Consider the following 25,431-nt stretch of genomic DNA (forward strand, 5'->3'; position numbering starts at 1 on the left):
ACAATTTGAATTTTTTTTTTCATAGAAGTCACGTGAGTGATATAAAAAAAAATTAAAAACGATGACGCGGATCGATGCGTCATCGTTTAATAATATAACACATACATCGCTTCTATATTTAAACTTCTGGGACGAAGTAATATAAATATTGTTAATCGATAATCATATTTATGTGATGAACCGTTATAATTATTTTAAAATGAATTCTTCTAAAGAGTTCTCAATGAATTTTTTTTAACTTTTATTTCGATTTTAAATTTAAAGAAACATTTATACTTACCGTCCCTCTAATAAATATCATCATTTTAATTATCCTATTACCGAAAAACATCTATCTACTGCCCATGAGATGTACATAGAAAGAACATTTTTTTTTTTATTAATGGCAGAGTAAAAGTCAGCGCGTGGCAAATATGAAAGTGCGCATGCGTGACACGTACAACGTTTCAGTCGGCAACAAACTGCCAACAAACGCCACTTCAGTGCCTTCGAGACAGTGTTGTCATTTGCCTTATTGTTTATCACGTTCGTTGTACGATGTCGTCTGGCGGCTGGAAAGTAGTTGGAAAAAATAAAAAAGATCGCTCTAATGGAAAGCCAACTAAATTGACGAAGGCCGAGAAGAAGAAATTTATCGAAAACGCGCCAAAAGTCGAAGATTTCCGTAAGACAACATTTAACCTAAGTCAATGTTTATCAATATTACCTTTTTTATCAATAAAATTTAACTCTTTTTGATTCTTTAATAAATTTTCGACTAATGACTTATTATTGTCTCCATACAATATATTTGCATACTTATCAAACCGTATTTAGAAATATGGGTCATCTCTACACTATACATGCAATTAAAAAATAACTTTCATTGAGTGAAAGTGAGAAAGATTATAACTATTTCTCTTTTAGTTCCACTAAGTCAAGTGAAAACTTTGTACGACAATTTGGATAGCAATAAGGAAAATAAAAAACCAGCAAAGGAGAAGGACAATAAAACAAAGGAGAATGAAGAAAAAAAGAGGCAACAAAAACAGCAACAACAACAACAACAGGCAGAAAAAAAAAAGCAAGAACCCAAGGAGAAACCACCAAAGACGATAAAAGATGCACTTAATGCGGTACATACACAGATTTTTATTTAAAATTTGATTTTTGTATTATAACGTAATATATATATATATATATATATATATATATATATATATATATATATATTGCTTTTATTATGTTTACAGATAAATGTAGATGATTTCTCAAATATCTTAACTACTGGTAGACTCCAATATCCAGAAGCTCCACTAATATGGTTAAAGAATCTCGTTGCATATCTTAATATAAAGATACCAATTGAGAAAGAAGATGCCATATTTTCTGGAAAACCTAAAGATTATCCATTATGTATCGTACCAAAATCAATATCATCTACCATGGAAAGAGCCGTTACAATGGCGGGTCAACAAACCGCTCAACTTTTTTATGAAATTACTTTGACTACTATGGCTACAGATATGGCCAAAGGAACGGCTGTTGTGGGTCATAAAATATTTTTGCAACTATTGGCACGTGTGAATCCAGAAATGACTATAGCAAACATTTCTAAACTAATCAGTGTAAGAAACTCTTATCAAAATAGAAAAGCCATAGGTTTATCCTTACTTTGGGCACTATCACAAGCTGGCGAAAAAGACTTGGCTATTGGTTTAAAAGTATGGCATGAAGTAATGTCTCCTCTATTGATAACAAAAAGTTATGCCAACTATGTTGTACAAATACTAAATGATCTTGTCTTTGGTAATGAGGATGTACAAGATTTGAATCCAGATCTTTATTTAAATATAATCGAAGATACTTATTTTGGAAAATTTAACATTCCTCTTACTGTAGGAAAGGAAATAGATATTAGTATTGAAAAATTGAGAGTGAGTTTTTTTTTATGAAGTAATTAAAATATAAAGATTAAAAATAATAGCAAAAAGTTATTATACAATTTTTTTTTAGTCAATATTGTTCAAAAATAAAAGTATAAATTATTCCAAATTCTTTGAAATACTGATTGGTAAAATCAACCAGAAAATAACTCAAAGCTATAGAGATGAATTAGTAAAAGCACTTGCAGCTTGTATTATTACAGATGTCCATTGCCTTTCTACTTGGAGATCTCTTTATCCAAAGAATCTATATCAATCTAATCTTCTTTTAACATATATTGGTAAGTGTATATTATTTATAATTTAATTTCATTTAACTTAATTAAGTTTCAATGGTTGAACATTTTTATTTGACTTTTTATAGATAACAGATGGGATTCTTTATATTCAAATCTGAAAACAAAATCTTTCAAAGAAACTCTTTTATTCTTCCAAAATACTAATGAGAAATGGAAAAGAGGGAAAGAAGAAAGCCTTGCTCATTCTTGTACTAAAATATGCAAAGTAAGTTCAATATATTTTATAATTTTTCTCAAAATTCTATTATAAATATTACTATTAAACATGATAAAACCTTAACATGCTATTACTCTTAAGAATGATAAAACCATTTCCATTAAAAGATGTATAGATATATTTTATAATCAGAATATTTGCAATAAAATTATTCATTTTTTATTGCATAATATATATATATATATAATATATTATTATATTATATATTATTATATATATATATATAATATATTATTATATTATATATTATTATATATATATATAATATATTATTATATTATATATTATTATATATATATATATATAATATATTATTATATTATATATTATTATATATATATATATATATATATATATATATATATGATATCCTAATTTTTATTTAGTATTATTTATCTGATTTAAAAAGTAACAAATAAATTCTGAAATAAATAATAAGGAAAAAGATATCTAAATATCTGCAACTTTTGATGGTCAATGATTTGTTGAAAAAAAAAAAAAGAAAAAAAATACATTTCCTGTATTAATGTAAAAAGATATTTCAAAAATATTTCGAAGAAATCTTTTTCCGTTAAGTTAATAGAGTATGTATATATAACATGGAATATTACTGACGCTCGAATAGAAAAAGAAACTACTAAAACTAAACCATAAATCGAACAAATCCTGTTACGTCGTAAATTCCATTCGAAAGCAGAACGCGTAAATCTTTCTAGAGAGATTTCAGACGGAATTAAAGAAACTAAAGACGAACTTTGATCTTCTCGGTTAGCTTTAACATTGTGTGATACGTGTTTATATATATACTGTTCTTGAAAAAAAAGCGCGCCAATAGAAACGCTTCCTAGTACACTTGGTCCAATAATATAACGACAAGTAAATGTTATCATTGGTTGATTATCACTCGAAAACGATTGATAATATAAATAAACGTTAAATATAATCATTCGGATATTTTTAAATCGTAAATCACAAGTTGTTTTGGTAAGATTTTTTTATATTTATTTAATTTTGAGGTTAAGTTGTTTTTCGAGTGCGTACTATCGATCGCATGTTAACCCCTCGACACCGCCAGTAACGACATTGACATGGTATGTACGGTTGTATCTATTATCTTCGACGACATATACGAAACGATCGCTTCTCTATTTCCTACGTCAACTTTTTATATAATTAAGCAAATATTTTCGTTCTTTTTCAATCTCTAAAGTAAGCAAACGATGTAAAATTTATAATCGATTATTCTCATCTCTATAATATGTAACTAATGGAGGATTAGATAACAATTTTTTCGCCTTTTCTCCCCAATAGTAAATCCGTTAATACAATTTGAAACCTTGGCATTGTTTGATATTGATTTTATCTTTGAAACACAAATTTATCATAAATTTTGTTTTACGTTTTTTTCTTAGGCAATATTAAAGAAAATGACTGCTTCCACTGATAGAAAGTTCCCTTGGAAAAGAGGAAGTATACTTCTGTTATTACTTATTGGTACTATTTTAATTTATGACTGTCAAAAACATGGTAGTTTTGAAGGTAAGTTTTATAATTAACAAATATTTTTTTGTCTCTTACTAGTAGTAATTATTTTGCTTATTATTTGTTTTAGCTTCGAATACAGGAAAATTATTAAAAAATAGTGGAATAACTGCACAAGCTTTGAAAATCTGGTCGATGACCGAAGTGTATACTAGTAAAATAACTAAAACTATAGAAGATAGTTCACCAGAATATTATAAAGCTGCTGTTAACTTCTCTACACCGTATATCAAATTAGGAAAAGATTTATATATTGTGACAAGGAACCTTTCTATACGATTATATAATAATGCAGCAGCACATGTAGAGAAACATGGCCCTATGGTACATGAAATAGTATGTACACACACACACACATATATATATTATTTTTAAAACTATTTTTTTTTCTGCCAAATGTGTGAATTTTTTATTTCTTTGTAGATCGAGCATTATTTTCCGGGAATGATAGAACAAATTCAAAAGCAAAGTATTCAAGGATTTCAACTTGCTAAAAATTATTCAATAATAGCAGGAGAGAAACTTATTGAAACCTTCGATTTTGCAAGTCATTGGTTACGAACAAATGTTTTTGTGTAAGTTTAATATAATATCAAATTATATAACACTAAAAATTTGATTTTTTGTTTCTTTTTTTATCTTTTTTCGTTTTGTTTTAGTGGTGACCTCAGTCCAGAAAATCTGCAGAATTATGCCAATCGAGCTATAGATGTGACACAGACATATGCTAGTCAAACTTATCATTGGGTATATGAAAAAATGCAGTCACTTTCTAAAGTTTCATGAACAAACTGAATTCTTTACTTTCCAACTGATTTCATTGTTAATGAAATTACCTCTATCTCTGCATTTATTTGTTAAGATGTGAAAAGGTTGCATAGTTTCAATGATCATGTCATGACGGCCATCGTACCTGTGATATTCCAAAAATATATCTTGTCCAATTTTGGCATTTAAAATATTTCATAATGTTTTAAATTAGTACGACGAAGATTCTGCGTAAATATGAAGTTCTTTTTTGTAACTTTTCATTATTATTGTGAAATAGATGTTAATAAGAACTAAATCTTAATTTGGTACCAAACTCATTTAATATTTTTTGTAATATATTGATTAATGTATTTGATTTTTTTAGTATACTCATTAAATAATATATTAAATAAAATTATAATTTTTTCCATATTTTCACAAACATTTAGAAACTACAATTTTTAAATGTTAAAATAACATTACATAGAAAATAACAAAATATTAAAAAATTACAATTTGTAAATGTTTTCACAGTAGTAATAAAAACAAATATAGAGAAAACGACTTGCTTAATTTTATAATTCTATGAGTTTTAGCAATTAGTGTTGAATACAAGTATATAGATAATACTCATATAGTAAATAATATTAATAAACTTAGCAATAAACAATTATTATTAATAAATATGATAATATTAATTAGTAATGATACTAATAAGAATTATAATAATACCAATGATAGTGCATCTTGATAGAAGGTGGTTGGCAATAGTAATAATTTTAACAAGAATAGGTAGGCACATATAAACAGATTTTTTGATGAATTTAATTTGCAGACATAGTCTACAATAAACCAAATACATCAAAAAATTTGTTCATATATGCTTATTTATTATATTGTTGTTTTATGTAGGAAGAGATCAATGGAATGTGGTATCTAAAGATAACCACGAAGCTATGCATGTAAAAATGTGGTTTCTGGATTTTTTTTTATCAGTAAATGCCTCTGGTGAATTCTTTTCTTGCTCACACGATCTTTCAATTTATATCCCTGATTATTCATTATGAATACGGCACGCATATAAAATGCGTATGAATAACACATTCTCGACAATCATGCAAATACTCATTCATTGTGATACTCATTCACTGTGACACATCTTATAAATCGTTTGGAAAAAATACTTTCATTGTATTTTTATATATTTGGTTACAGAGATATTCTTCTTCTTCATCCCTAATACGAGCAAGTACTTCCAGTATTTGACTGCAAATAAAGATAAATAAATAATATTTCTTTTACCTTTTGATCTTATAAAACATGTTAATATCACAAATTACTTACACTATCGTACATGGTTCATTTCTTCCTTTAACCATACGATCAGGTCGCCATTTCTCTTTTTTAACAGAAGGAAAATGAGTAATGACATCATTTGCGGAAGCATGAGTTGCCCTGACCTCACACCAAGGGCAATCTGTTTCAATCATAAGCCTATCTGATGGAATAGTAGTCACCGAGAAGAGATTATCTTCTGTTTTGAGAGAACTGTTAACATGAATTACTGAAAAATACAAGTTTAAATAATAGCAAATGTACAAATATATAATAACTGCCTACCATCCGTTAATACCGATATATAATCCCAATTGTAAAATAGAATTAGCCTCTTCTGGATTGCCATCAAAAGAATGCACTACACCAGGAGTTATTTTATCCTTGTGCTTTCTCAGAATGCGTACGAAATCTTCACTAGCATTGCGACAATGTAAAAACATTGGTAATTTTAATATTGAACATAAAGATAATTGCATTTCAAAATACTTTTTTTGTATCTCCTTTGAGCAAAATTGCAATCTATCATAATCTAAACCCATCTCTCCAATAGCTACTACTTTATCTTTATTTTCCATTGCTAGATCTGACAATGATTTAAGATAGTCCTCTGGGTTTTCATACTCTTCAAATTCATTACAATTAGTTGGATGACAACCAACAGTTGAAAATAATCTTTCTGAAATATACATTTAAATATATTCAGCTGTGTTACAGTCAAATTTATTGATAAAATAATATAAAAATGTTGTACCTTAGAAATATTTGTATTATAGCATAAGTTAATGTATAATACCATTTGCATGCATTTTCTTGTTGCAGATACAGAACAGAATCACAGCAACTATTGCATCTCTCTCTCAGCATTTCCTTCTTGCACAATGATCGTATTAAAATCTAATGACAATAAATATAAGTTATTTTATATAATATAAAATCTATTTACTCATAGTCATGAGAATTATGTACAGATAGCTTTATATCGTTCCTGATAGAGAGACGCGACAGTAACAATGCTCTATTTCTTTAATAGTATCTCGACACCTGGTCACCACAGATTTCTTGCATGCTTATTTATTTACAAAAAAAAAAAAAAAAAAAAAAAAAAGGAAGAAAGAAAAGAAAGAAAACTCACCATCCGTTTTAGCTATTTCTAAAGCTTTTTTGCATTCCTCCATATTACCCGCAGTAATAATAATTCTGGAAAGATTATTGTCCCAGCAACGCTCCAAAACTTTATCTAAATCCGGTTGATGTTTCTGTGAACCATAATAGATTCCTTGATACATAGGATCGGTTAAATTTGCTCCGATATCTGTCAAAATATGAAATTATATGAAGTATACTTTTAATGATCACATTAATGTAATTTCACATTTTTAAAATCTTTTTTTACATAAACATGGATATCGTAATAATTATAATATAGCTACATTAATAAGAAAAAATAATTAAAATAAAAAAGATATATATGATACCTATAAATTTGCGTAAATTAGTCATTCTGGCAGCAAGCATAAAATATGATTATTGAATGACAATCGAAAAAAGGCACGGCACACCCTGAGAGGTTAGCAGGTGTCCTTCAGATAACAGATTCTATGAGTTGACACATGGACGATTGTACTGTTTCCAAAGTTTGACGTTTTCATTTCCCTTATGTTAAAAATAATACTTTGCTATCATTGGTGCGATTTTTATTAAGACCGACACTTCATTTGCGAAATTTGTTAAGAGATAAACTTCAGGTGTGACAACCGAGAGAATGCGATATGATAACGAATTCGAGATTTCTCTATCGATATCAAAACGATTATATGATAGTTTGATATTTTGTTATTGTATCGCATTAAAAAAAAATAGATTTCGAGTATTGGTTTTTATTTTTTAAATGAAATAAATTTATATATAAAGATAAAAACAACTATTAAGTAATTATAACAATAATATTAAATTATATTATAATTTTCTTTTAAAATTATATTTAATATTTTATCATAACGTAAGATTTGTATAAATAGATAAATCAATACATTTAAGAAACCGAAATGTGAATTATTTTTATACGCTTCTTTATTACAAATCTTATAGTACAATTAATGCCATATTATTTATTATGCAATAATCATTTATAGTTTTTAAAATTTATTTAAGATTAATTTACAAACGTGATAATAAACTTACTGTATTGCAAATGCACCATTATTACTAAGTCTTTTGTTCTGAAACGCATTAATGTTTTAAACAAATAATCTTGAAAGTTGTATTATTGAAGTGACTTAACGATAGAATTTATTTTTTCTACACATTCTTCTTTTTTCTTTGTAATAGCTGTTTCTGCTTCAACAAATTGCTGACGTCCAATTTTTCCAGGAACTAACTTATCTACATACAGTGATTGCTGTTGATTGTACAGTTCTTTCAATATTTTGTCATATTTTTGGAGTTCTTGAACACGTTCATGCATATCCCCTGACTCTCCCTTTAAACGTTGAGCAATTTCAGCAACAGCATTTGTTGCACTTTTGTATTCTTGATTAATGCTCTTTACAGCAGACAAAAATGTATTAGCATCTTTATTTGTTTTCAAATAATTTAGTTGATCATCTAATTCATTGTATGAGGTAACTCTACGATCTTGTGCAGCTAATATTTTCTCACATTGACCCGCAATACGTAATTTACTTTCTGATATTTCATCTTTATCAATTGAAAAGTCCAATCTTACATATGTTATAACAAACAAAAATAGTAAATATAAAGCAAGTGCTACAAGTAATGGTTCTTGTAACATTAAAAGACGGGGAAATGTATATTTCAGTTGAAAATTTTGAATATGATTTTCAATTAAATTCTTTTTAGTAACAGAAATGACAGGACGGCCTGTAGTATCCAAATAAGTATAATGTAAACTATCTGGTAGACGTGTTGCTGGATACGGTAAATTTAATTTTATGTTACGTGATCCTTCAGGTAGAATAATTTTTACAATTAACTCGTCTACAACCATGTCATCAAAGATATGATCCAATAATCTCATTTCTAGTGCATACTGATCTCCAGAATGGAATAAGTACTCATAACTTGGTACATTGTAACCAATCGTGTAACGTGTCTTCCATCCACCAAATAACGGAAATCTTGGTCTTAAATTCAATTCCACAGAATCCTTCTTAATACGTGTATGTGATGTAGAAATATTCCCAATTTCATCTCTATAATAAATGTCAGAAGCTGCAGCAGGCAAAATGGTATCAAAACTTTGTATGCTTGCTTGTCCAGATTTAGTTTCACGAGCGTATTCATAGCGAGAGAAAGATCCTTTTAGTTGAGCACCTGTATGTACTAGATCTATGCTCTCTTCTACGGCTATATTACCCCAATGCGATATTTCAATAGATCTTTCAATTCTTGTAACCGTAAGGAACTTATTATTATTTTCAAAATGTACTGTTAATTCTTCATAAGAAAATGGAGATAACTTCTCATATGGACCATATGTAATTGTAGAATCACTTTGGAACACAGGTTTTATCTTTGAATAACTTTCAACATTGCGACTAGGTAATGATACTGTTGTAGTCAGTTTTCCAACTGCATAAGGAGAATAAATGTAAACATTTCCTATGTATTTCACAAGTTGTTTTTCTTTTTGTGTAATTTGTTTAGGATGTGGTATAAGTTCATGAGTAAATATAGTTTCTACTTCTACAGACATTGTACGACCTTGCGATAAAGGATCTTTAAGATCGATAGAATAAAAAATCTTATCTGGATGTTTGTCTACTTTAGCTTCTTTTACTTTAAGTTCTATTCTTCCAGATTCACGTTGAGCAGATATGTAGCTGAGAGTGCCTTTGTGGCCAGGATCAATGGCAAATAAAAAATGTCGTATTTGTCGATCTTTACTTCCATTTTCTAATATAACTCTCGTTGTGATCTTCGTTAATTGTGATTGCAAGTCAATGTGTTTTTCCACTATCTTTAAACTTAAATCCGGATCCACGAGGTCGGCGGCATTAAGAAAACGAATGTGTAAAATCAAGAATAGCATGGAACTCCATATTATAGTATTTAGATGACTTCGAAACATACTTTTTGTCATTAGATTTGTCTAAGAGAAATATTTATGATTATTTTACAAATCCCTATCGTTGTGCCGGTAAATGGGTTACTGCAGGTTACTGATAATAAGAGACATGAACGTGGCGTACTCTTATGGCGTCTAGGGGCATTCATCAGACGTGGCTGACAATCTTACCAATACTTCCAAAATTTCTCTCATCCCTAAGTTTTTCAAACCAAAACTTAAGACTTCCGGTTCTCTCATTATTTTTAAATATATTTCATATATATCATTAAATTTTTCTCATAAACAAATATTATTAAATAAATAATAATTTAACATGACTATTTTTTCTAATTATTTCTTTTAAATATATAAATTTTATAATGAAAAAACTAGTGTAGTTACAGTTTCCATCTTTATCTTCGCTTCTAAAACGAAGCTAACGTGTCCACTTCCTTTCCGATTGGAAGTCTCCTAGTGGCATTGTATAACGTAAGTTTAGAATTAATATTTCATTTTATTTATTACATTTTTTTCAATTATCAAAGAATTTATGCATAATTACCTTTTTAAAACTTTTTTGCATATATACTTTAATAAAATTTTTAATAATATGTACTTTTAATAAATTCAGAAGTTTATTTTGTACTGATACACGTGGCTAGTTAATAAAACGTATATATATGTATATATATATATGTATATGTAAAAAATCACATTTTGTACATTTAAATTTATTATTATTTTACAGTATGAGAAATAATCGTAATATAATTTTATTTTTAAAGAATGTTCTTTATATGAAAAATAATTTGAGGTTACCTTTTTCTATATATGCATGTGTGTATATATAATTTATATATACAAATATATAATAATAATTAATAAAAATATTCGTTTAAAAATTAACAATGCTAATTTTTTGATTACGGATTGCTGATATTTTAATTACATTTATGTATTGCAGGTTAATCGTAATTCAACCACAACGTTAAGATGTCAGGAGGTCTAGAAGTGTTAGCCCTCAAAGAGGACGATGTAACCAAAATGTTGGCTGCATGCACTCATTTAGGTGCAGAAAATGTAAATTTCCAGATGGAACAGTATGTGTATAAAAAGAGAGTCGATGGTAAAATATATTTGTCGTATAATTTATATATGTGAAAAATCTATCAATAATTATAGTAATTAGCTATCATATATTAATTATTAGGTGCAGGTGTTAATGTTATCAATCTTCGTCACACATGGGAAAAATTATTATTGGCTGCACGTGCTGTGGTTGCTATTGAGCATCCTAGCGAAGTATCTGTTATCAGTTGTCGTCCAGCTGGACAAAGAGCAGTTTTGAAATTCGCAGCTCATACTGGTGCCACTCCTATTGCTGGACGTTTTACGCCTGGTGCATTCACTAATCAAATTCAGGTGTTAAATGTTATGAAATCAGCTTGCAATTACACTTTGTATTATTCTTTCAATTTATGATGATTATTTTTCATACAGAATCAATACTTGTTGCTTTTTTTGGCTTAATCTTTTCTGATTTTATTAAAAAAAAAATATAATAACAAGTAAAGATATATACAAATATTATAATAATTTTATGTATTAACTTTAGGCTGCTTTCCGGGAACCACGTTTACTCATCGTAACTGATCCAGCTACTGATCACCAACCTATTACTGAAGCTAGCTATGTGAACATTCCTGTTATTGCATTTTGCAATACTGATTCGCCTTTACGTTTTGTCGACATTGCTATTCCCTGCAATACTAAGAGTTTCCATAGTGTTGGTCTTATGTGGTGGCTTCTTGCCAGAGAAGTTTTACGACTAAGAGGTTCCATCCCACGTGAAACCAAATGGGATGTTGTCGTTGATTTATTCTTTTATAGAGATCCCGAAGAGGTTTGTATATTTATTGAATATTATTTGTTCAATTTAAAAGTTAATTTTGAATGAAACATAATGTTAAATCTTCTTTAGGCTGAGAAAGAAGAACAAGCAGCAAAAGAAATTGCACCGGCTAAGGAATTCGTGGCTCCTGTTGAAGCAACAACTACAGCAGAACCTGGTTGGGCTAATGAAGTTGACGCTGATGCTGTACCTGCTGAAAATTGGGCAGATGAAGTAGCAGCACCAGCACCAGCAGCAATTCCTGCTGCTACTGCTGCACCAGCGTTCCAAACCGGTGGTGATTGGGCGTCCCAAGTATGTTTAATCTTTTAATTATAATGTTCACATGTAATTGTTCCTTTCACTAAAAAAGAAAAAGAAATTTAATTCTTAAATTTTATTTGTATAATTTTAGGCAACTGAAGAATGGTCTACTACACCATCTGCTACTGTTCAAAGTTGGGGAGGTGCAACCACTGAAAAATGGTAATTGCGTTCTCTTTGAGTGATTTTAATTCACTTTGTATACAATAATTGTAATAAAGTAATGAAAACACATTTTACTGTTATCAATATTACATTCCCCATTTTATTATGCAAATAAATAATATATGTAGTATCGACACGTGACTCTCGCTCATTGTTTGACATTGAAATATTGCAACAAGAAATTTTACTAGAAAATTTTGCATAATCGTGATAAACGATTTCGTAATTTGATTAATTTTATATCACAACATATTCATTATGGTGGGAAATATTAGTGATGTGTACTATCTCTTACAACTGATACTTCCAGAAGTTTATGTTTACATACGCGTACGTTTCTATATTTAACCTTAAAAAAATATTTATAAAAAGAGATATGCGTATATATTTTGTGACAGACTAAAAATTGTTTTTGCACTTTTTTTTATTTTTTTATTTTTATACGTTTTTCTTAAAGGATACTGTTCTACATGATCTCCCATGGCCTGGTGAATCAAACAACGATGATATGGATAATCTGGAATCAACTTGTAATAACATCCCTAAACATGTATCCTCGGATTTAATAACTCTACCTTTTATATGTGTTCTATCATTTATTATCCTAATAATTTTTGAAAAATTTTTCAAGAACGATAATAATCTTTATGCTTCGGATACTAACATTTCCATGTGAGTTCCGTCGAATTAAATGAAAAATTATAATTATTTAATGTTATTATGAGAACATTACATTTTTTGAATAATAGATCTGATTTAGACCTAACGATCTGCCAATGGTATATGCGAACTCCAGGATAACAGATACTTTACATTCCTGTGGTGATACATTTTTTTCCCAAGAAATTCTTCAATCAAGTAATAGTCCTCTTCAATCTATATGCATGAAATCACAGCGATCAAAGAATTTGAATTTACCGGGCTCTTCGATCGCAAAGGTACATTCTGAACATTTGCACCATTCTCAAAGCACGCAAACGAACTTACGGATTTTAAATAAAGCTGTTAAATCAGAAGAATGGGTTGTACGACGTACCAGAAGTGGTCAAATTTATGGAAAATATCCTGTATAAATGATAAAAACGTTTTTCTATTGTAGAATTATTTGAATTTTTTTCCTTTTTTTATCGACGCAATCGTTTTTATATCATATAATATTATTTTATATTTATTGAATTTTACCAATTAACAATTTTTAGTTTTCTTTTTTTGTTTTAATATCTTTCATTTTGCGTAACAAAATTTATTTATTTATTTATATAAGAAATTTGCATTTATAACCTTTTAATTTCATATATATATATATATGAAATATGATTATTTATATTGATTAGGATTATGCTATGTTTCTTTGCACATAAATTTGAGCCGATTTATGTATTAAATTTATCTCTTTTGTTAATATAAATTTTTTACTATATTTTTTGTATGTTAATTCTTTACGATATATTTTACACATTATGCATATTTTACGTACTTTAAAATCTATTAATATTTCGTATAATTATAATGTTTTAATTAAAATAATAATTGTTTTTTAATTATATTAATTGATTATATATTATGTGTGTACGTATGTTTAAATTTTGATATTTGTATGAGAGTGAATAAAAAGATAGAGGTCTGTAGTCATAAAATATAGAGTTTTAGAACACGTCAGTATAAAGTGCTACACAGTCGGTACTCGGTCCCACGTGGAATAGACATAGGATTTAAATCTAGAAGAAATTAAAATATTTCAACAACCATGGTGTTAGATTTAGATCTATTTCGACAAGATAAAGGTTTTGATCCTGAAAAAATACGTGAAAATCAAAAGAAACGTTTCAAGGATGTAGCTTTAGTCGATTTAGTTGTGGAAAAAGACAAATATTGGCGACAGCTGCGTCACCGTGCTGACAATTTAAATAAAGTTAAAAATTTATGTAGCAAGGAAATTGGTGAAAAAATGAAAAAGAAAGAGCCTGTCGGCAACAGTGATGAAGTACCTGAAGAAATTGCTAACAATTTAGATAATCTTATATCCAATGATCTTAAACCATTGACTGTCAAACAGATCAAAAGTATTCGTACTTTGATTGATACTGCTATTCAACGTAACGACGAAAATTTAAGTTTAACAGAATCTGAAAGAAATAACGCACTTAGAGAAGTAGGCAATCATTTACACGAATCTGTACCAGTCAGTAACGATGAAGAAGAAAATAAGGTATATGAATTGTTAAATGTATTAACTAGTTTTGAATGATACAAATATATATCATATATTTAATAAATGTTTTGAAAATTATAGATAGAAAGAACTTACGGAGATTGTACCGAGAAAAAGAAATATTCTCATGTAGATCTGATACATATGATTGATGGAATGGATGGCGAACGTGGAACTTTAGTTTCCGGCGGAAGGGGATATTTTTTGACTGGACCTGCAGTTTTTCTGCAACAAGCGCTTATAGATTTAGCCTTAAGAAAATTAATTGAAAAAGATTATAAACCGTTATATACTCCGTTTTTCATGCGCAAAGATGCAATGCAAGAAGTCGCGCAACTTTCTCAATTTGATGAGGAATTATATAAGGTCATATATATATATATGGTACAATTTATATAAGATATTGTTTAGCAGTTAATTGAATAAACTTATTTTTTTTCTTATAGGTCATCGGTAAAAGTAGCGAACGTAATGAAGATAAAGACATGGAAGAAAAATACTTGATAGCTACATCAGAGCAACCAATTGCTGCCTTTCATCGGAATGAATGGATTCCTGAAAATGCTTTACCCGTAAGATATGCTGGAATTTCTACTTGTTTTAGACAAGAAGTTGGATCTCATGGGCGTGATACCAGAGGAATTTTCAGAGTTCATCAATTTGAAAAGGTAATTTAAATATTCTATGTATTACGTATATTTTTATCAGCAACAAAATTCATCATGTATTTATACACAGGTAGAACAATTTTGTTTAACTTCGCCTTATGATGACAAGTCATGGGAAATGATGGAAGAAATGATCAGCAATGCAGAAGAATTTTATAAAGAACTCGAAATTCCTTATCGTATTGTGAATATTGTCTCTGGTGCTCTTAATCATGCAGCTTCTAAAAAACTCGATTTAGAAGCATGGTTTCCTGGTTCTGGCGCATTTCGTGAACTTGTATCCTGCAGTAATTGTTTAGATTATCAAGCAAGAAGACTTTTAGTTAGGTATGTTATTTTTTTTACGCAACAATTAATTTTTAATCATTTTAAACAATAAATGTTATATTTTTCAGATATGGTCAAACTAAGAAAATGAATACAGCAACTGATTATGTCCATATGTTAAACGCAACAATGTGTGCAGTTACTCGTGTTATATGTGCAATTTTAGAAGTACATCAAACAGAAACTGGTATTAAAGTACCAAAAATTTTATCTCGTTTTATGCCTTCCAAATATGATGAAGAAATTCCTTTTGTCAAGCCTGCTCCAATTGATGAGGCTGAAATAAAAAAACAAAAGAAAACAAAAGAACATGCTGCATAATAAATTCAACGGGGCTATAGAAAATTATGCATTTTTATCAATTGTATTTATTATGTTTAATTAAGACATAGGATAAATATAAATAATGTATAATTTAGACTATGCACTTTTTATAATTTTATTGCTACAATGCTTATAAAAAATTCTCTTTAACTCAAAATGATGAAAGCCTTGCAGCAAAAATAAAATATTACAATAAACTTGCTATTCTACCATATAAACAAATTTTTTATTTTATGTGTTTTTTGTTATTTTCCCATGAAATTTTTCTTTGATATTTCTTATATTATTTAAAATAATATTTTTGAAATTATACCAAATATGTAGTGAAATTAGCCGATATTCTCGAGTCACTGTCCACTTAGTAATTGTTTTTTTTAATTCCGTCATATATAAAAAATCATTATGATTAAATCTTTTATTTAATAGTTCGCTGATATTAATTTATGTTAATTTGAAACTTTAATCTCTAATACATAAAACCTTTTATCTGATGGATAGTAATTCTCTTTGTAAGCTTTCAGCTATTACCGCTGATATCGCCCTTACTCTTTGCGAATGATCCCTCATGAGAGGTTATAATTTTTAACCTGAAACTAAGACTGCCAAATGATAGGATTATAATTTGCTGTTATTTACTATCGATACAACATGGTAAATAAAATGATTATATATATTATATAAGTATTTATTCATTTATTACATTTGATTTACATATTTATTTACATATTTATTTTTTTAGGATGTTCAAAGACATTCTGTGCATACACTTGTATTTCGATCATTAAAAAGAACACATGATATGTTTTTATTGAATCAAGGTACTTTACCACCTGTAGATCAAAACCTGTAAGTTATAATCTGAAATTTTACAATAGAATCTTTTGTAAGTGTATTTATGCATGTATATATGTGTGTGTGTATTAAATGTAAAAATATCGTAATATTTTGTTAATAGTCAAAATATGAAAAAATCTGTAAAAGCAAAAGATTGTTATGGTCCTGTGATGGAACGCGTTAAACACAATATGACGACAAAAGTACAAAATGAAAATGACAATCCAGATCCACCGCCACCAGGGGGTATGAAATTTTTATTTTTATTCAATATTTTATCATAATAATAATATTCTAATAATATTTTAATAATAATTAAAATAAGCAACAAAATAATATATAACCAATTTATAATTTTTAGATGAATCCTTTGGTAGAAGTGCTCCCTCTGCGGTTATAACATATCACTCTACACCAACAAGTAACATTGTAGCAACTACAGCATCCACATTAGGAAGCAATACTGCTAATACTACGGTTGCTGTACCCATTAAAAAAGCTCCTTCTATGGCAAAGCCAAAATGGCATGCACCATGGAAATTGTACAGAGTAATAAGTGGTCATCTTGGTTGGGTACGGTGCTGTGCCATTGAACCTGGAAATGAATGGTTTGCTACTGGATCTGCAGATAGAGTAATTAAAGTATGAGAATATTGCTATTTTACATTTCTTGATATCATTTTCATATGTTGCAGAAATTTATAATAGATTTACTTTGATATTATTTCAAAATGATAATGATTTAAAGATAAATGTTTTAGATATGGGATCTTGCAACAGGTAAATTAAAAGTATCCTTAACTGGTCACATAAACAGTGTCCGTGGCCTGGCAGTCTCGCAAAGACATCCATATTTATTCTCTTGTGGTGAAGATCGTCAAGTTAAATGTTGGGACTTGGAATACAATAAGGTTCAATTATATTCCTATATTATAAATATTTCATTATAGAATTCCTTTATAAAATATTAAATTCTTTGCAGGTTATAAGACATTATCATGGACATCTGTCAGCTGTGTATTCTATGGCTTTGCATCCTAGCATAGATGTATTAGTGACAGCAGGTAGAGATTCCACTGGAAGAGTATGGGATATGCGTACTAAGGCTAATGTTCATACCTTGGTTGGTCATACTAATACTGTTGCCAGTGTAATTTGTCAAACAGCAGAACCTCAAGTAAGTTAATACATAAATGAATTACAGTTACTATAAATGATGTATTAACATTAAATCTGTAATTTCAGGTAATCACAGGAAGTCATGATTGTACAATACGTTTATGGGATTTAGCAGCAGGCAAATCGAGAGCTACTTTGACAAATCACAAAAAGAGTGTGAGAGCAGTTACATTCCATCCATCATTGTTAGTATTATTGTATAATATTATAGGACTAAAATTTTATATAATTTATGCAAAATCATAATGTAACATTCGTGAATTTTTAGGTATATGTTTGCATCTGCATCACCCGACAATATTAAACAATGGAAATGTCCAGAAGGAAAATTTATCCAAAATCTGTCAGGACATAATGCCATAGTTAATTGTTTAGCTGTTAATGAGGATGGAGTATTAGTTTCTGGAGCAGACAATGGTACTATGCATCTTTGGGACTGGAGAACAGGGTAAATATAAATTTATTTTAAACATTTAAATATAATAAAACATTTTACTTTGTTATGTATAAATTTAATTTAAAACTTTGTTGCATATTATTTAAATTTTTAGATACAATTTTCAACGATTACAAGCTCCAGTTCAACCTGGCTCAATGGATAGCGAAGCTGGTATATTCAGTATCACATTTGACATATCTGGTACTCGTATGATTACAACAGAAGCAGATAAAACAATAAAAGTTTATAAAGAAGATAATACTGCGGTATGTACTTTTTCCAAATACATTAAATGCAGTACAATTACAAAGACAATGAAGGCTTCGTATTTATATAAATTGTTTATATTATTTCTAGACTGAAGAATCTCATCCTGTCAACTGGAGACCTGATATAATAAAACGAAGGAAATATTAAATAATAATTATAATAATTTAAGAAGAGTAATTTTTGCAATTACTTTTAATTCAACATTTGTATTTAATTAGAACAAATACAAGACATTTACCTATTTTATATATTAAAGTTCTTCATTCAAATCAAACTCTTCTTCTGGAAAATCTCCAACTTTTACATGTGCTGGTTTCACAAATCCACCATATTTAGGTAAACACTCAAAATATTTCTTTTCATTGACACTATAAATAAATATTTCTTAACATTGATTTTCTTTTTTTATATAAAGAAACATAATTTATTTTGGCACTACTCACGTTCCATTATTTTTACCAAGTGGTTCATCATATTTTACACCAATCCACCAACCTTCTTTAAATTCTGTTTTGCCAACATACATAATAGTAGCTCTGCGTTTAGGCTGATTTGGAACGCAAACTTCACATCTATCACCTATTTTGCATAATTCTGCTGCAGTTTTTTCTGCTTCTTCTTCCCGTAATTTTTCTTCTGCTCTCCTTTTCATATCCGCTTCATTGTATTTTCCTAACTTATTTTTTTCTAAAAATGCCTTTACTGTATCTATAATATAATAATAATTCTTTTATAAAATATATTGTCTTATAAAAAATACTGATATTTATCATCATTATTTAATCTTGTTCTCTGTAACTCTTATAAATCTGTACCTGATCTTTTAGCATAATCTTCCTCAGATATTTCAAATTTTTCAATATTACTCAAATCCTCTTCTGTGCGTGAGAAATTATCTATAACCTACAATTTTATTAAAATGCTTGTATAATCTTATTATTAAAATCAAGACGAATGTTACTTTTATCTTGCAAATATATTATACATGTATTCTCATCCCATCATCAATTGGATATGATCCTAAGAGACGTTGTCCATCATCTAATTTGCAAACCAAACTATCATTTTTATCATATACGTCTATCGTCATTGTTATTGGATTTCCTCCTGTGAGTAATTCCAATTTTCCCTATTATTGCAAAAAATCAATTATTATCCTTATATTAAATATAATTATGTACAAAAATATAAAAGATAATTCTTATTCATTCAAATATATGTACCTTAAATTCATCGATTGTAATTCCCTTTTGAAATCTTCTTTCTATGCAAGAATTTTGATGGCCAGAGTTTGTAATATTCAAATTTATAAAGTCAGATGTAATAATCTTATAATCACTCATTTTAATTTCAAATAGAATGAAATTATTATCAAGTTTTGTTGCCGGCAACTTTTGACGTATCTTCTACGATTTGGAGGTTAAGTGTCAGCAGTAACTATCAGAGTAACCATTGCGAAATTCAATACTTTCTATTTACATCTATATATATATTTATATATATGACGTAACATTGATAAATTAATAATGACAAAAAATTAATTAATAAATAATTTTAACGTGTAAAACAAAATAAATACATCGTTTAGATATAAATAAATTGTATTTATGTATACACCCACACCTACACCCGCGCACATACACAAATTCCAAATAATTTACAATGTATGAGGTATTCAATTTAAATGGAATTCAAACACTTATATTACGATATGAAATAATATTATTAAAATATTCATAAAAGGAATTTTTTTTATAAATAAGTCATTTTCAGTTTGTTCATGGTTTATTAAATAACTAAATGTGTTATTTGTTATATAAGTAATATTACTATTTATGTGTACGGTTAATTAACGAAAAATAATTTCTACAAAACACTCTTAAGCTGACTTATCTATCAGAGTAACTCCATTTTTATGATTCAATTATATTTGCTTTCTCACATGTTATATATGTTCTCATTAAATGAATAAAGATAATAGAGAGGACTTCATTATTATTAAATAATGTACATACTATCACATTTCAGTAATGATTATTTTAACTTCAAATTTATAATTCATGTACATTTGTTGAAATAATGAAAACATTTTATAATACGATCATGATATTTTCATATGAATCAAATTATTGTGCTTCTATTTAATTTATAACAATTACTTGTTTTTTTTATTTTTACAGAAGTTTATTTTTTAATATTTCATAAGCCATTTTATTCCTAAAATATGGCATGTCCTCCTGAGAAAATGTTATTTTTCTATTTGCACATATATATTCTGCAAACATACAAGAAAATACGCCACAATCACTCCCATTCATTTGTTGTGGAATGTTCTTTACAGATACTAATTTCCAATCATTTGTATCAAATGTTTTTTTCTTTTTATCCATACTTTCTTCTTCAAGATATCGTCTTAATGCTGACAAACACTTGGGATTACTGCTGCCCATACTATCATAATAACATATAGACTTATTTCTAAAATCAATTATTGACATACACCAGTGAATACCTAAGTGTATAGGAACAACTATAATATCTTGAACAAATATATCAATCTTCCTTGTCCATCGTTTTAGAGATGAATGTCCACCAGAAAGCAATTTTGGATAAAAAAATGTATTCATTGCATGAACATTGGGAAACTTATCATTTGTTCCTCTACTTATTAACAAATTCATGTAAAAGTTGATGACTTCGTCATTTAACCAATTTAGATCTGCCAAAGTATTAATATCTTTTCTTGTTATCCTCAATCCATAAGCTTCTACTAGAACTTCATCAGGAGGTTTAGTTATAAAAGCATTTTTAACTTCTTTTAACATTTCTTCTGTAAGAGTAGGTAATGGTGGATATTCTTCATCTTCTGTTTCATCTAATACCACTTCACATAATCTTGTAGAACGTGCTAACCTTTCGTCTAAAGCTGCTTCTCGTGCTAATTGATTTTGTTTTGATAAAACAAGCATCATCTTTTTAAGCTCTTCAGCTTCTTTATTATGTTGTTCAATACGTTCATTATAGCGTTTTGCTACTTGTGGAACAAAATCTCCTCTCGTTACAACTTTTGCTGCTAGTTTATCACGTAATGTATTAGTTTCTATAGTTTCAATATAATTATCTTGTATAGGTTTCACGATTGGATGTTTAATATATTTGTTAAATCGTATTTCATTGGGTGGTAACTGAAAAGGGTCTTCCTTTTTATTTTCTTTTACTATAGGAATTATTCTCTCCTTTTCTTTCTTTACTGTATTTAATAAAGACCATCTTGAATAGCAAGCAATTTGTGAAATATTAGACTTAGCTTGTGGTTTACACAGAGGTGACTTATTAACTTTATCTATTTCAATAACTTTTATACATTTTTGTATGGGTTGACGCTCATCAGACTTGTTAAGTTTCTTACGTGGAAGAAAATTTTGCAACAATTCTCCATATTGATTTTTCTCCTTTAATTGATAAGTATTTATAAGCGTAGGACAATTGCCCATGTTTACTTTTACTAATTTGTTTTCTTTATTCGAAAAATATCCCATGTTTAATTTATTACAATTTGTTGTAGAAAAAGGAGATTTAGAAATGGAAGTTGAAGGTAAATTTTCAAAAGATGAATAACACTTCTTGTTATGAGCACCATTTAGTCTATTAGATGAATTTTTAGAAGAATATTTGCTTTCAGTATCAAGTTCAACATCATCATTATCACTATCATCAATTTCAAAATATTCTTCTTCAGTATGAGTCGTATTATGATTGCAACATTGTTTCTTCGGTGTTACAAATTCCTTTTCAAAGCCATAAGAACCGGCTCTACGCTTCCTAGATCCTTCGTCCGCCCATCCAAATAATTTTTTTAAAAACTCAAACATCATCATGATTACAGTAAATAATCCAAAATAACATGTACAAATTTTGTACAATTTCTTTCACTATGTCCATCAAGTATGTTTTATTTTGCTTCTTTTTAAACTTTGTAGTTATATCTAAAGAGAAAATTAACATAAATATCTATATATTAATGAAATATATCTATGTTTAAGAAAGAAAGGGGGAAAGAGAGAGAAAAAGAGAAAAAGAGAGAGAGAGAGAGAAAATTAATTCAAATAAATCTTTATATACACGTTGTAAGCTTTATAACTATGAAAACAGAAAAATAAATAAAATTATAATACTTACATCGATCTTATATTACACTTGTACTGCATATATATAATTTAAGGTATTGTTTGTGTTAAATTTTGATATCTCCATAATGTATATATATTTCCCGTTCATAAACGAATTAAGTATCTTCTCAATAAGGTTTATAGTTAAAACTTGGAAGATCGTTTTTAACAATAACCTTTTACTATGGAATACACGAGGAAGATGTAAAAGCACAGGTCCTGTACACATTCAATTTCATACGTATAATATTTTGAACATAAACTGTGATTCCACATTGTACGTCATCGATTATTTCAAGCGATTCAAAAGATTGACAATTCTAAAAATATCGGTATAAAATGAAGCTTATTGCGCGCCATCTCGCGAAATTAAATATTCTTATTAATCATTTTTACATTAAAATTACGAAAAAATATTCAGTAATTCTAATTGTATATTCTTTTCCAATAAAAATTATAAATAGTAAAGCTTAGTTCTATTTTTTTTATGTAGATGGCACTCGAAAGTTTAATTATTCTCTCCATTGTTTTCCCTATCTTATTATATTAGTAAGACTATGATGGTATAACTGTCTTTGGCAGCACTGTTCAGCGTTGTTGATTCGAATATATATTGAATGGTTATGCGCATTACAGATACTACTTTGTTGTTTGAGTCATACTATTATGACAGTTTATCGAATATAGAGTATTTATATATATGTATATATATATGTAATATATTTAAATTTGCGAAGTTATTGACAGAAGAAAAGTTTGAAAAGAAAAGAAGAAATATTATCCAAATGAAATTTAACGAAAAAGAACTTGCAGAATTAAGTAGTGGTGCCGCCGATTTTGAAGGGCGTCTAAATCATAAACGAGCACACAAGTCAGGTTAATTGAATTTAATGAAGATTCATATATTTCAATTAGAGTGTCACTTTTTGTAGTTTGTTAGATATTATTGATCGATTCTTAAAATAAATTGCATGAGTATAATCGTTTACGAAGTTTTAGATTTTCTACGATAAAGTTATGTTGATAGTGTGTGGGTAAAATTAAATTGAATATCTTTTTACAATAAAAATTTAATAATTTTATTACGTTCTTGATATTCTTATGTAATCATTTGATACACTTAACCATTATTGTGATTGTTTTTCAGGATCCAAAGAGAGATGGTTCAAATTAAAGTACAATCTATTATTTTATTTTAATATTAACGAAATAGGCCAAATTGACACTAGACAACCAGCTGGTGTAATAGTTTTGGAAAATTATAATATTAATCTTGACATGTTTGAAGGAGCATTTGCATTTAGTATATCTTTTCGAGATGAACATGACAAAAGACATATTCTGAGTGGTCGTTCAGAAGATCAAGTAGAACAATGGGTTGCAGCACTTAAACAAGCTAGTTATGAATATTGGAGATCCCAATTAATTGTACTTCAAGAAACATTATGTAGAAAAACGGGGAAAGATCCATTATTGATGCAGCTTAGAAATCAGGGTATCATTAGAGATGAAGCATGGGAACCTGCATCAAGTTTTCGATCACATGTACAATCTTTTACAACATCAGTTGTATATACATTGGCTAGACTAAATCCAGTACAAAAAGAAATGAATTTAATTGAATTTTAATCATGTATATATAACAATCATCTTTTAGGCTGAACTTTGATAAGTAAGTTGATCGGTAGAATTGTTTATAATAGGTCTCAGATAGTTAATTATATTTTAAAGTCATCAGAATATATTAATTTATTTATTCCTTTCTATGTACATCATCTGTAAGTTTATTAAGTTGAACTAATCTTTTTAGGTAATCCATTATAAGGAAAAATATGTAGTTGTAAATATTTTTTTTATAAAATTTGTACAACGAAATGGAAAAGAAAAACGTATAACTGCCTAATATTACTGTAAAAATATTAAGAACTTTTAATTATGATAATTACAAAGGGATCTAAAAAGAGCGTTCAATATTTTTGAAGATTATATTGAAAAATATACATTTATGCAATATAATTTCTAGTTACTTTGATACGTATATATAATTCTTAAGTAATTTATGTGACACTATAAATAAATACAAAAAAAATAAAAATATAGATCGAATTTAAATTTTGTAAATGAAAGTAATTATTCTTCTATGTCTATTTATATATATGAGTATTAATCTAGAAAATATTGTAATTTTAACGAAAATAATTTTGTAAATAAATAATGTTGAAGAAAAAGGGATTGTGAATATTTAACCGACTCTACAGAAACTAATCCTTTAATACAATAAAAATATTTTAAACATTAGGGTATATCTACAATATATCATAAATATTACTTTTTTGTGGTTTAAATTAGAAATGACAAAATATATATATTTTCTTATTTTTTTTTATTTTTCCAAGTTAATAAATTTTTGGAAAAATTACAAAATTCGAAAAAGTTATAATTGTTATCTTGAAATGAATTGTCATCCTCTCATCTGTGCATACGTATGT

General features: G+C 28.0%; 10 protein-coding genes and 1 long non-coding RNA gene across 15 annotated transcripts; 6 read left to right on the forward strand and 5 right to left on the reverse strand.

Moving 5' to 3' along the window:
- Window positions 1-454: 454 nt before the first annotated feature.
- Window positions 455-5,141, forward strand: Tmem214 (Transmembrane protein 214). Its single transcript, XM_035877323.2, has 9 exons — window positions 455-664; window positions 907-1,115; window positions 1,233-1,916; window positions 1,996-2,206; window positions 2,290-2,429; window positions 3,854-3,980; window positions 4,054-4,319; window positions 4,407-4,558; window positions 4,643-5,141. Exons 1-9 carry the CDS (start codon window positions 538-540, stop codon window positions 4,767-4,769), a joined length of 2,043 nt encoding a protein of 680 aa, XP_035733216.2. The 5' UTR covers window positions 455-537; the 3' UTR covers window positions 4,770-5,141.
- A 181-nt stretch (window positions 5,142-5,322) lies between these two features.
- LOC118446547 (deoxyribonuclease TATDN1) lies at window positions 5,323-7,843 on the reverse strand. Of its 2 annotated transcripts, none has more exons than XM_035877339.2 (5): window positions 7,547-7,843; window positions 7,204-7,327; window positions 6,354-6,747; window positions 6,078-6,281; window positions 5,323-5,999 (listed from the first exon to the last, which is right to left on the reverse strand). In XM_035877339.2, the coding sequence occupies exons 2-5, from the start codon at window positions 7,244-7,246 to the stop codon at window positions 5,894-5,896; spliced, it is 747 nt and encodes a 248-aa protein (XP_035733232.1). In that variant the 5' UTR covers window positions 7,247-7,327; window positions 7,547-7,843; the 3' UTR covers window positions 5,323-5,893. The 2 variants fall into 2 exon arrangements, with proteins under 2 accessions (XP_035733232.1, XP_035733230.1); XM_035877337.2 differs by having other exon boundaries at window positions 5,327-5,999; window positions 7,204-7,383; window positions 7,547-7,842.
- Window positions 7,844-8,141: 298 nt separating this feature from the next.
- On the reverse strand, window positions 8,142-10,324 carry LOC118446541 (dolichyl-diphosphooligosaccharide--protein glycosyltransferase subunit 1). The gene has a single exon (XM_035877324.2). It carries the CDS (start codon window positions 10,171-10,173, stop codon window positions 8,335-8,337), a length of 1,839 nt encoding a protein of 612 aa, XP_035733217.1. The 5' UTR covers window positions 10,174-10,324; the 3' UTR covers window positions 8,142-8,334.
- Window positions 10,325-10,523: 199 nt separating this feature from the next.
- On the forward strand, window positions 10,524-12,589 carry sta (stubarista 40S ribosomal protein SA). Its single transcript, XM_035877335.2, has 6 exons — window positions 10,524-10,629; window positions 11,105-11,266; window positions 11,351-11,562; window positions 11,756-12,043; window positions 12,122-12,346; window positions 12,447-12,589. Exons 2-6 carry the CDS (start codon window positions 11,134-11,136, stop codon window positions 12,519-12,521), a joined length of 933 nt encoding a protein of 310 aa, XP_035733228.1. The 5' UTR covers window positions 10,524-10,629; window positions 11,105-11,133; the 3' UTR covers window positions 12,522-12,589.
- On the reverse strand, window positions 11,833-13,705 carry LOC118446551 (uncharacterized). The gene is made up of 2 exons (XR_004839628.2): window positions 13,254-13,705; window positions 11,833-12,395 (listed from the first exon to the last, which is right to left on the reverse strand). It is a non-coding gene; the product is annotated as an uncharacterized LOC118446551 (long non-coding RNA).
- LOC118446550 (uncharacterized) lies at window positions 12,675-14,274 on the forward strand. Its single transcript, XM_035877343.2, has 4 exons — window positions 12,675-12,850; window positions 12,978-13,192; window positions 13,281-13,587; window positions 14,163-14,274. Exons 1-4 carry the CDS (start codon window positions 12,779-12,781, stop codon window positions 14,250-14,252), a joined length of 684 nt encoding a protein of 227 aa, XP_035733236.2. The 5' UTR covers window positions 12,675-12,778; the 3' UTR covers window positions 14,253-14,274.
- SerRS (Seryl-tRNA synthetase) lies at window positions 14,067-16,230 on the forward strand. Its single transcript, XM_035877328.2, has 5 exons — window positions 14,067-14,729; window positions 14,814-15,098; window positions 15,179-15,400; window positions 15,471-15,727; window positions 15,796-16,230. Exons 1-5 carry the CDS (start codon window positions 14,268-14,270, stop codon window positions 16,046-16,048), a joined length of 1,479 nt encoding a protein of 492 aa, XP_035733221.2. The 5' UTR covers window positions 14,067-14,267; the 3' UTR covers window positions 16,049-16,230.
- A 179-nt stretch (window positions 16,231-16,409) lies between these two features.
- On the forward strand, window positions 16,410-19,019 carry Tango4 (transport and golgi organization 4). 2 transcript variants are annotated; one of them, XM_035877330.2, is made up of 10 exons: window positions 16,410-16,702; window positions 16,791-16,897; window positions 17,007-17,131; window positions 17,247-17,527; window positions 17,647-17,796; window positions 17,868-18,062; window positions 18,131-18,249; window positions 18,333-18,512; window positions 18,616-18,769; window positions 18,861-19,019. In XM_035877330.2, exons 1-10 carry the CDS (start codon window positions 16,700-16,702, stop codon window positions 18,918-18,920), a joined length of 1,374 nt encoding a protein of 457 aa, XP_035733223.1. In that variant the 5' UTR covers window positions 16,410-16,699; the 3' UTR covers window positions 18,921-19,019. The 2 variants fall into 2 exon arrangements, with proteins under 2 accessions (XP_035733223.1, XP_035733222.1); XM_035877329.2 differs by having other exon boundaries at window positions 18,616-18,904.
- Window positions 18,757-20,239, reverse strand: TBCB (tubulin-binding cofactor B). Its single transcript, XM_035877342.2, has 6 exons — window positions 19,997-20,239; window positions 19,759-19,902; window positions 19,589-19,676; window positions 19,217-19,481; window positions 19,012-19,141; window positions 18,757-18,891 (listed from the first exon to the last, which is right to left on the reverse strand). Exons 1-5 carry the CDS (start codon window positions 20,114-20,116, stop codon window positions 19,024-19,026), a joined length of 735 nt encoding a protein of 244 aa, XP_035733235.1. The 5' UTR covers window positions 20,117-20,239; the 3' UTR covers window positions 18,757-18,891; window positions 19,012-19,023.
- Window positions 20,240-20,617: 378 nt separating this feature from the next.
- On the reverse strand, window positions 20,618-23,360 carry LOC118446542 (uncharacterized). 2 transcript variants are annotated; one of them, XM_035877326.2, is made up of 2 exons: window positions 22,953-23,360; window positions 20,618-22,784 (listed from the first exon to the last, which is right to left on the reverse strand). In XM_035877326.2, exon 2 carries the CDS (start codon window positions 22,649-22,651, stop codon window positions 20,948-20,950), a length of 1,704 nt encoding a protein of 567 aa, XP_035733219.1. In that variant the 5' UTR covers window positions 22,652-22,784; window positions 22,953-23,360; the 3' UTR covers window positions 20,618-20,947. The 2 variants fall into 2 exon arrangements, with proteins under 2 accessions (XP_035733219.1, XP_035733218.1); XM_035877325.2 differs by having other exon boundaries at window positions 20,618-22,759; window positions 22,953-23,359.
- A 157-nt stretch (window positions 23,361-23,517) lies between these two features.
- Window positions 23,518-25,014, forward strand: LOC118446548 (pleckstrin homology domain-containing family J member 1). Of its 2 annotated transcripts, XM_035877341.2 has the most exons (3): window positions 23,518-23,818; window positions 24,090-24,614; window positions 24,753-25,014. In XM_035877341.2, exons 1-2 carry the CDS (start codon window positions 23,560-23,562, stop codon window positions 24,569-24,571), a joined length of 741 nt encoding a protein of 246 aa, XP_035733234.1. In that variant the 5' UTR covers window positions 23,518-23,559; the 3' UTR covers window positions 24,572-24,614; window positions 24,753-25,014. The 2 variants fall into 2 exon arrangements, with proteins under 2 accessions (XP_035733234.1, XP_035733233.1); XM_035877340.2 differs by lacking the exon at window positions 24,753-25,014 and having other exon boundaries at window positions 23,519-23,818; window positions 24,090-24,722.
- Window positions 25,015-25,431: the final 417 nt, after the last annotated feature.

The sequence above is a fragment of the Vespa mandarinia genome, chromosome 9 (assembly GCF_050613455.1).
Source record: "Vespa mandarinia isolate Hongniang chromosome 9, ASM5061345v1, whole genome shotgun sequence".
Taxonomy (NCBI): Eukaryota; Metazoa; Arthropoda; class Insecta; order Hymenoptera; family Vespidae; genus Vespa; species Vespa mandarinia.